Source organism: Drosophila biarmipes, chromosome 3R, assembly GCF_025231255.1.
Source record: "Drosophila biarmipes strain raj3 chromosome 3R, RU_DBia_V1.1, whole genome shotgun sequence".
Classification (NCBI taxonomy): Eukaryota; Metazoa; Arthropoda; class Insecta; order Diptera; family Drosophilidae; genus Drosophila; species Drosophila biarmipes.
The window spans coordinates 22,560,540-22,570,411 of NC_066616.1; the positions used below are offsets into that span (position 1 = coordinate 22,560,540).

Here is a 9,872-nt window from a genome sequence, read left to right on the forward strand (position 1 = left end):
TTGAAATTTAAATTACAATTTACATTTCTTTAACTGAATTTCAAACCCTCATATTACTTTTCTACTAGTCTGAGATATTTAAACTCATGAAATGTATAATTGTTATATAGCATTTATTGTACCGCCGTTCTCGACGCGCGTGATCTCCAGCAAGTGAATGGTGTGTCCGCCCATGAACTCCAGCAAATCCACGCCCGACTCCTTGCCAATGTCGTCCATGCTGATGGGCAGTGCCTGCAGCTTCCACTTTTTGAGCAGCGCCTCGATGGACCAGTCGGCGCTCCTTTCCTGGTATGTGAATATGAACTTGGCCCCGGCATTTCGCTCCAGCAGAAAGGCCACCGTGACCACGATGTCCTCGAACACGCTGGGGTCGTAGAAGCAATCGGCGGCAATGATGAGGTCCAGTGGAGGAAGCCGGAATACACTGTTCAGCAGCAGGCCCCAGCTGAGGCCCACCACATCGATGTCCACTCCCGGCTGCAGCTGGTTGGCCAAGCAGGACTTTCGGATGTGAGCCAGGGACTTGGGCAGGATGCAGTTGTCGGTCAGGACCACCTGGGCTCGGCACTTGGCGGCCAGAATGCCGGGCAGAGCGGTCCCACTGCCCAGCTCCAAGATGCGCTTGCCCGCAAGCGTCTGCCGACGCTCCCACAGGAAGTGGGCCAGCACTGGGGCACAAGGCCACGTGTAGAAGGAGTAGGCTCCCTGGAGTAGCTGTAGGGGAATTAATCAGGGATTAGCCTCGGCAGGAACACCTGGTTCTCAAGCTCACCTCTGGTATCTTGATCTCCAGTCGCTCGGCGGGTGATCCGCTGAAGACGAACTTGCGGATGTGCTCGGCGGTGGCTGTGGCTGCCACAATGTCGTTGTCCTCGCTGCCGCTCTTCATGTGGAAACGCATTTTAGCTCGGGCATGCAGGAGTGGTGCTTTTTTCACTAAACTGTTGCTGTTTTCAGAGTTTTGTTTACAACCTGTTTGATTAGCGATGCCGACTGCAAGGCGATAGAATTATCGATAGCGCTAGAGGTGATCGAAGGTAACTGTGACTGGGCATCGCCAGTGCGGCTGTGACTGCGCTGGCGGCCCTTTAGGAGTTAATAAATATATTTCAGTATTAAGGTAGTATGGATGGCACCTTATACTTCTGACTCTTTTTTTTACATTTTTTAAATGTGTAATTTATCTAAATTTAAGTAAATTCTCTTCAATTATATTTTAGACCCGCAGGTGCTCGTGAACGCTGGGTCAAGTGCAGGCGAACGCGAGCCCAACTATCGCCCATCCCTAGCGATCTATCAAAGGTTTGATTTTGCCTGTGCCATGGAGGGATTCTGGTTCTTGGAGGAAAGTGCTGCGTAAATTGAAGAGACCTAAGCAAAAGCGACACGATGCGCTCCTGGGGGAACTGGGAGTGGTGCGGCAAACTGGGCCAGGGCGGATTCGGCGAGGTGAACCACTGGCGGCACAAGACTACGGGCCGCGAAATCGGTGAGCTATAAACAACTTTTGGGCCCCCCGGCCACTAGCGTACCTACGTACATATATGGGAATGCTTTTCCCCGTGTTTGGGTGTTTAGGTGTTCGTGCGCGATTCCCGGAAATCAGGCTGATGCAAGCGTCTCCCGCTACTGCACTGATAAAGCACGGCCACCCGCGCGTATTCCTCCTACGCGTGTGTGGTCCCCGAATGCGATAGCTTATGGCCCTTGGGCTGAGTCAGCCGAAAGGCAGACCTTGCGTCGCAGATATAAACACCACATTTAATAGTTTACTTATCTTCGATTTTTAGCCACCAAGCATATCTTGGATTTGGAATCCCTAACAGCCGATCAGCAGGTCAAGCTCAGCGAACGCTGGAACAAGGAGTTCAACTGGGCCCGCCAGTTCCAGCACTTCCCGCACATTGTGGCCGGAGTGATCCTGGACGAGGAGGATGCGGCCTACCTTAATGACAGGCACATTGCAAAGCTGCCTGTGATCGTGCTGGAGTACTGCAACGGTGGGGATGTGAGGAAGCGACTGCAGAGTCCGGAGAACGTCAACGGACTGGTCGAGTTCGAGGTGCGCCAGATCCTGGGAGCTCTGCGCCAGGCCCTGCACTTCCTGCACTCTCAGTGTGGGATATGCCATCGCGATTTGAAACCGGATAATATCGTTATCCAACGCGGAGCCGATGGCACAAAGGTGTATAAGCTTACCGACTTTGGGCTGGCGCGTGGAGCTCCGGATAAAACAATGCTGCAGAGCGTGGTGGGCACACGACACTACTTTGCCCCCGAGGTGGTGGAGTCGGGCATTTACAACTCGGCCGTGGACTACTGGTCGCTCGGGATCATCGCCTACGAGCTAACCACTGGCGAGCTGCCGTTCATCCCCCATCAAACGCCCAAGAACATATTAATCAACCTGCTTGGAAAGCCCGTCGAATGTATTGCCATAACGGAGGATCCAGAAAATAAGGGGCGCTTTGTGAACCACTTTCGTCTGCCTCAGGAGCACCATCTGTCGCGGCCCTGGGCCGAGAAGTTCACCCAATGGCTTCGCCTCCCTTTGAACACAAACTACAAGCAACGAGGCCAAATAGCAACTGATGAAGTACAATCAGTTCCAGTCGTCTTCACTGAGCTAGACAAGCTGCTCAGCACCAAGGTGCTTACAATTTTTGCCATCAACTGCTGCAAGCAGCTTGGATATGTGGTTACTCCTGAGATGACCATGCCGGATCTTATTGACTTGATTGTTCAGGACACCGGAATGAACGGCAAGGAATTGTATTGCGTGCTGCCTACTTTCCATCCTCACAAGCGGATGACGCCTCTCACCAGGCCTTGGGATCTGTATGTAGAGGAGTGGAGCGATACCAGCAAGGACTCGCGCAAGTCGGCCAAGCGCAACAATCCGCCTGTGATGTTGTACGTCTTTCAGGCAAAAAAGGACTGTGACTATAGTGTGCCCGAGCCCAGCCTGTCAATATTGGCTCGGATGTTTATGTCCAAGAAGATAGTGGCGGAGGAAAGATGGCTGCTCAAACGTGTGGCAATGGACATGCTCTTCGTGCTCACCAAGGAGCAGGCGATCATTGAAATGTTTGTGTCCGGGGTTAACGAGCACGCGCTGTCTTTAGAGGACGAAATAGTCGCCAATACGTTCATGCACATGATAAATGCGGAGCTCCTCACAACCTCTTTTGCCTACGAGCAGTTGAAGAAGTTGCGAGAATCAGCACATGTGGTACGTATGCCTACTTTTTTAGATGTCCTCTACTAATTGGGTTTGCTTTCAGATCAACGCCTGTCCAGAGTGGCAGAAGCTAACGCAAAAACATGACGATGTCATAGTAAAGACCAAAGAGGTTAAATCTCACTTGGAATCCAACTTGCGTGGAGCTCAGGACATGGTGAAAAGCGCCAATCAACTTTTAAAGGATCTCGTCGGCAAAGATATATTCGATGCGTAAGGCAATTATGACAGCAGTTGGCCAAATATGATGCAGCTTTCTTGTTACTTCTAGCAATCGATTTTACAAGCAACATCTTTGCAATGGAGGGGTAATTTCACCGAATGAATTGATGAAAGCATCCGTTGAGTTCGCCAAAACTCGTAGCGTGCTGCAAAATAGGGTCACGACGCTGTCCAAAACTATCGATAAGCTGCACTTCTATTTTGTCAAGAACAAGGCGTTCGTCCTGGACCTTTTAAAATTATTTCAGGAAATTAAGAGCGATATATTTGCGCTTAATTTGAAAATGCTGTCGCCCGTTACAATCGCTCCACCTCCGATGCTTCAGCTGAGCGCTGCTATGGACCGTATGACCATGAGCTCTGGTTTACCCAGCTCGGATCCCTTTGACTCTCTTGGCACGATCAGTGTTATCGACGAGGCTGAAAGGATTAACAGCATGTAGGTGCTGGTTACAGACGATCTTACATTTTACTAATCACTTGTCTTTTGTTTTGGTTAGGCTTGTTCGTGAAATGGAGGTCGACCACTGCTAATCCTTCCTGTGAAAGTCTCAAATAATTTAATCAAACTGGCATCACCATGTGACCTTACGAAATTATTGATTAAATTTCGATTTTATTTTGTTATTGCATACCTAATTGGATATTTTCGTAGCTTTAAAGGTTTCATAGAAACTTTGATGAGTGTTTCCCTTCTGAGACCGCTTTGTATTTTGTTCTGTAATGCTGCTTTTGTTATGTGCATGTTTGAACGCAAACATTAAACAAAAATGTCTGTTTAAAAAAGGAGTTTTATTGAATTTTAATTTGTCATGAATGGTAAACATACCTTTCCAGATGGTCATATAACTTTCGCATGGTTATAAACATTTTTTTTTGTAGAAGTTTGTTATATTTTAGGCCAATATATATTTTTGTTTGAGCTTGAGTTTTGTGAATCGTTTTCTATTGGCTGAGAGCTTGGGTCAGACAAAACAAAAACTTCAAGGTATGGTGTTATATATAAGAGTCGTCTTGATTTACGAATAAACAGCTGTATATAGCTGGCTTGGTCAATTGAAATGAAACTTGCTGAGGATTGCAATGTCACGGAAAATTGCACATGCGGCAGAACAGAGAATTAGTCGGCTTCTGGCCATGCCAGACGTGGCTATAAAAGCGATTCGAGCAGCTTGGCAGCCATCAGAACCCCCAAAACTGGAGACCAGCATCGAAGCTTCAGGAGATAGCCAAGAAACACGGAATGAATCGCAACTGGCTGACGGGTTTGGTAGTGCTCCTAGGAGTAGTGATGCAGATGGAGGCCAAGCCTCCGGTGAAGAAGCCGGCTGAACTTCGTGAGTGGTTTCATGATCATCAATGGATTAACTTAACGGTTCCCTTTCAGCCTCCTTCCTCAAGGTGTGCCATCGCGATTCCCCGGACTTGAACACTTGCGCTCGGGAGTCCTATGAGGCACTGCGACCGCGGCTAATGGAGGGCATTCCCGAGCTCTACATACCGGCCATGGAGCCACTCATTGTTCCGCAGGTGAAGATGGACCAGGACTCGGGGGCCATCTACCTGCACTCCGTGTACCGAAACGTTAAGGTCACAGGCATCTCCAAGCACACGGTGAACGAGCTCCGCTTGGAGCCATCAAAGCTAAAGTTCATTGTGTCGCTGACCTTCCCCAAGCTACACCTGGAATCGGACTACAGCATTAAGGTCAGTAGAGACGTATGAAGTCATTCTGTCGCAGGCGAAATCCAAAATAACTTGGCTACAATTATTCTGCTAAATCAGGGAAAAATCATGATGATGCCGCTGCTGGGCGATGGCCACTGCAAGGTGGATTTGGGTGAGTTAAATGACCACCTATGACCATTTTCGAGTTGTATTACTCTCACTATCACACAGTGAACATCACCATGCGCACGGAGCTGATTGGCCAGGAGTACAAGAAGAATGGTGCCAACTATCTGAAGATCAACAACGTGAAGGTCAAGTACGAGCTATCCGATGTGCACATCCACCTGGACAACCTCTTCAACGGGGACAAGGCCCTGGGCGATCGCATGAACGAGTTCCTCAACGAGAACTGGAAGGCTCTGGCCGAGGAAGTGCGTCCGCTGATGACCAAGGCCCTGGTGGATATCCTAAGGGCCTCCGTGGACAAACTGTTCGCCTCATTCAGCTACGATGATCTGGTGCCCAAGGGCATTAACTAAGTGCACAGCATTTTTACAATCCTAATGATTTAATCGTAGTACAAAATATTAGCCTACAAATAAGCAAACAATTAAAGAGTGAAATAAATTATGAATATAATACAAAAGCGGCAGGCGAGGCGACCACTAAACCAGCCAAAGTTTGGTGGGCATCTTGGAGAAGACGTTGTTCCACAGGCCGTGGAAGATGTCGGCCAAGCCCAGTTCCAAGTCAGGACGCAGTTCGGCTATAACCTCTTTGCCGTTCTGGTTGAGGAACGAGTTGATGGAGGCGGCCAGGATGTCGTTCCCGTTGAAGAGGTTCTTCAGGTGGATTCGCATGGCACCCACGTCGAAGCCCACCTTCATTTCATCGATGTGGATGATCTCGTCGCCGGTGCGGGTCTCATTTCTGAGAGAGATCCGAGTGTACACCGTGGTGTGGACGTTCTTCAGGGCCATGGCCACATCTCCACTGCCGATGAGTGGCAGCAGCAGGATGTTCCCCTTCAGGTTGTACTTGGCACGGATCCTCAGCCTGGGCAGCTCCAGCTCGAAGTTCAGCAGACGCCGCTTGAGATCCAAGCTGTAGCATTCCGAAAAAATGTATTTACTATGTAAATTATTTATTTCTTTATCAAGACATTTAAATTACATTTTAGTTTGTATACATATTTATTTTAACTTGTTTAGTTTCTTATATCTATTATCTTACCTTGCTCTCCGAACAGTCGCATTAGAGGGTCCGCGGATGACCAGGTCTTGAAATCCTCCGGAGAGCACCAGGTTGCCACTGCCCTTGGACACCGAAACCTGGTCAATGTTCAGTGGCTCAAAGCTCTTTACACCGATCTCTGGGATTCCAGCGGCCAGGGCCGGAAAACATCCTTCGAAGAGCTGTCGAAAGCAATTGTCCTCATTTGGATTGGAACGCTTGCACGTTTGTAGCCATGAAGCTGGGAGGTACAATATTTGTTTATAAAAGGGGCTGTTCTCAGAAATATATACTAAGAAATAAAGTTGAACATCAGCTTTATTTATGTTCGCGGTTTTTCCGATTAAAGAAATCTGAACTTCTTAAACTGAGGTAGGCCATATTTGAATTATATTATTTAATATAAAATTGTTACTTCACTAAACCATTTTTCTGAAACCAAGTCAGTATTTTTTCGAAATCCTTTGGTACCATTTTATTTTTTAAGCCATTATAAGTTAAGCGATTTAAATAAAATTCGGTAAATTCCTAAGAGAAACTATTCCCTTTTTCAGTACTTGAATTTTATTATAATAAAATCACAGCACATTTTCAAGGACCATGACATCCTTATAGACACCATCACCGAACTCTACTTACGCCTCTCCTGCAGCGGCAGCTTGTCGTTCACAATTTCGCGAGTATACGCCCCGTGGACTTGTGTCAGGCAGGCCGAAAAGAAAACGCCCAAACTAATAGCCAACTTCCAGCTCGTTGTGTTAGACATGTTTGAAGGAAATGGAAACCAAAGCGACAGGTATATCCTTTGATCAACGCCGACAGTCGGTGGTTTTGATTTTTTAGCCGTTGCACGCGACCGTTAGCGACGATGGCTCGAGACCAAGTGCCGGGATGGCCAAGAGAAAAGTCGGACGAAACCGTCGAAGGCCAAGACAACAGTCGTCTTTTTGCCTCCAGTTTTACATACTCTTTTTGCCCGCACTGACGTTACGAATTCCGCAATTTTGGAACTGGCGGGCTGCATACCAGTTTACAATTTACCACTGAAAAAATGTTAACCAAATATAAAGTGTAAATAATATTCACTATCTAGGGAGAAAGCGTAATCAAGGAGTTTTTTTTTGTAATAAAATATAATATTTTTTTTTTCATTTAAGACTAAGACAAATTATTCCTGAAGAATTAATTTTTCCCACCAAATATGCAAGCTGAAAGGTTAAACCTGAGTAATTATAAAGACCAGAGAGATTAAATCGTGTTGAATAGAAAGATACTTTCTGACAGTTAACTATTAATAACATGAACAATCCCATTTATATAAGCTTTTCAACTCGTTTAGCTGCCTCGCTAACGTCTATAATTACTACTGGTACTACGCCAGCTTTCCCGAGCGTAGTGCATGAAGCTGAGCCACTTGACCGAATATTTGTAATGTTTTATTTGTTGTATTGATATTGGGACGTTTATGCTGCTTTTGAATTTTACTTTCGTTTGGCGCGTAAACGCCGCCGATTCCCAGGTTGTTTATGTTTATGAACGTTGCGCCACTCGCCGCACGCCACCGAAAGCCAGGCCAGCCCAGCTCGTCCCCCTGGCCTGCTTCCAGTTGCACCGCGGCTCCCTCCGAAACTCCCTCCGAGGCTGCTCACCCGTTCACCCGACCACTTCTGGTATTACGCAGTCTGGGAGCTGGGGTTGTCTGGGACTGTCTGCGCTGCCTTGCCCCTTCATTGTCACGGGTGTCGTCCGGTTTTCTGTTTGCTCGTGCTCCAATGCCTCGGGCCACAGGCGCCCCCACTAGCTCCCCTCTGCGGCGCCTGTCGCGTGCACTCTGGTTGCAAGTTTGTGTTACGCAGTCTCCCCAATTATATTTTGGCCTAGAGGTGGTCCAGACCAGATCGTGAGGGATCCCATAATATTTCTTAGACTTAAACCTCTGAAAACAACTCGAGTCTCCATAAAACCTTTAAAGTCGAGATTAAAGCTTAAAAACAATAAATTTAAAAACCATTTATATTCAGGAACATAACATATCATAGTGACCTACTTTAAGGGGGTCGTACCGTGTTGAGGTTGAAATTTATTTTTATGGCATAAATCATATCTAAAACTTATTCAGAACATGTGGTTAAAAGGGTTTTTCAAAATTCGATGCCGTTACAAAGTTATAGTGTATCAATATTCAACATGATTTTGAAATTTGAAGTTTTTATTGTTAGAAATTTAAATGTTTTAAGATTGGTATTCCAATTTTATTTCATTTTTTTATGTTATAATAAATTATATACTATAAGATAGAGTACCTTCAAGATAAGATGTAATCTAACTACATCTTTCTCTTAAATATTCGTATGAGGAAAAATATAAAAAACACTTTTTAAACTTATTCCGAAAACCCGGTATCATCTCCAACACTCGTTTGTCATCTGACAGTCAGCTAATTGCCGCAGTTTACGAAAACATGAATATGCAAATCCCTCGGTTATGTGATGAATATCATCTTTCACCCGCCGGGGTCGGCTCAATTTCAATGTTGCATGTTGCGACAACCGCCGAACCTCCCAAGTATCCATCCAAATATCAGCCGTGCTCATCTCATTCCATGTGGCCAAGAGTCGCGTGCGGAAACTACCAAAATAGCCGGGCCCGGCAATAGTTGGCCAGCGTCTGGGGATTGCGATATCTTTAATTGCAGCCGCTTCCTCACCGACTGGCCCATCAGAAAGCGGCGAAAAAATGAAATCCAGCAGAAATTGAACAGCTGTCGAACTGGCAAAAGTTGTCCCACTCGTAAAGCCTGGAATTGCGCAACGTGCGGCCTGAAATATTAACAGGCATTTTATTTTCTTGAAACTTTGAGCGCCAAACAAACGGGTTTAATGTTCGCCAATGGTTTGTTTTGTTTTCGTTTTATTGGCGTTTATTTTCACACTTGCTGGTGCATTCCTGGATTTCATTTCTTTTTATTTTGTGGTTTAATGTCTGTCTGTCTGTTGGATGTCCAAGTGATGCAATCACCTGACTCCAGCGCTTTTTGCTACACTTTTTGCAGTGTCATAAAAGTAAAGAAAACGAATAATTGCAGGGGCTTCCCCACAGCCCGCGGCTAATGCTGGCTCAACCACAGGCCGCAATCCGTAGTCCGCTCCTGGTCACGTGCAATTGGAGCCAAGAGTTCAATAGCTTCGATTGGGGTTTTTAAATGAGCACCTTGGCAGGCAGATCACGCCTCTAATTTTATCGTTTTCACTCTAAATTAGCTTGTACTTCGGTTGCAACTATTGGCATTGACCGATTAAAAGTTTGGCACACCTATGCCAAAAATAAATATTTTTATTGTTTTCACTGGATTATTAATGGATTACAAATTATGCAGTTATATTATAAAATATTTTTTAAGCAGCCTTTAATATAATGTTTAAAAGTATATGTATATTTCAGGTAGAATATAAGACCACTCTTGTAAGACCGTAAAAACTCCAGCCTAAAAGTAGGCACCACT

The 9,872-nt window shown here is 46.0% G+C and overlaps 4 protein-coding genes across 4 annotated transcripts; 2 read left to right on the top strand and 2 right to left on the bottom strand.

Annotated features, from left to right (window-relative positions):
- Positions 1-94: 94 nt before the first annotated feature.
- Positions 95-1,011, bottom strand: LOC108026067 (histone-arginine methyltransferase METTL23). The gene is made up of 2 exons (XM_017096762.3): positions 776-1,011; positions 95-717 (listed from the first exon to the last, which is right to left on the bottom strand). The coding sequence occupies exons 1-2, from the start codon at positions 902-904 to the stop codon at positions 103-105; spliced, it is 744 nt and encodes a 247-aa protein (XP_016952251.1). The 5' UTR covers positions 905-1,011; the 3' UTR covers positions 95-102.
- A 279-nt stretch (positions 1,012-1,290) lies between these two features.
- LOC108026273 (inhibitor of nuclear factor kappa-B kinase subunit beta) lies at positions 1,291-4,255 on the top strand. Its single transcript, XM_017097135.3, has 5 exons — positions 1,291-1,492; positions 1,794-3,235; positions 3,288-3,457; positions 3,516-3,905; positions 3,967-4,255. Exons 1-5 carry the CDS (start codon positions 1,393-1,395, stop codon positions 3,998-4,000), a joined length of 2,136 nt encoding a protein of 711 aa, XP_016952624.1. The 5' UTR covers positions 1,291-1,392; the 3' UTR covers positions 4,001-4,255.
- A 381-nt stretch (positions 4,256-4,636) lies between these two features.
- Positions 4,637-5,783, top strand: LOC108026277 (protein takeout). Its single transcript, XM_017097140.3, has 4 exons — positions 4,637-4,803; positions 4,854-5,173; positions 5,252-5,306; positions 5,366-5,783. The coding sequence occupies exons 1-4, from the start codon at positions 4,710-4,712 to the stop codon at positions 5,674-5,676; spliced, it is 780 nt and encodes a 259-aa protein (XP_016952629.1). The 5' UTR covers positions 4,637-4,709; the 3' UTR covers positions 5,677-5,783.
- Positions 5,784-5,802: 19 nt separating this feature from the next.
- Positions 5,803-9,084, bottom strand: LOC108026276 (circadian clock-controlled protein daywake). Its single transcript, XM_017097139.3, has 4 exons — positions 8,674-9,084; positions 7,010-7,413; positions 6,371-6,611; positions 5,803-6,241 (listed from the first exon to the last, which is right to left on the bottom strand). The coding sequence occupies exons 2-4, from the start codon at positions 7,134-7,136 to the stop codon at positions 5,803-5,805; spliced, it is 807 nt and encodes a 268-aa protein (XP_016952628.1). The 5' UTR covers positions 7,137-7,413; positions 8,674-9,084.
- Between the last annotated feature and the right edge of the window lie 788 nt (positions 9,085-9,872).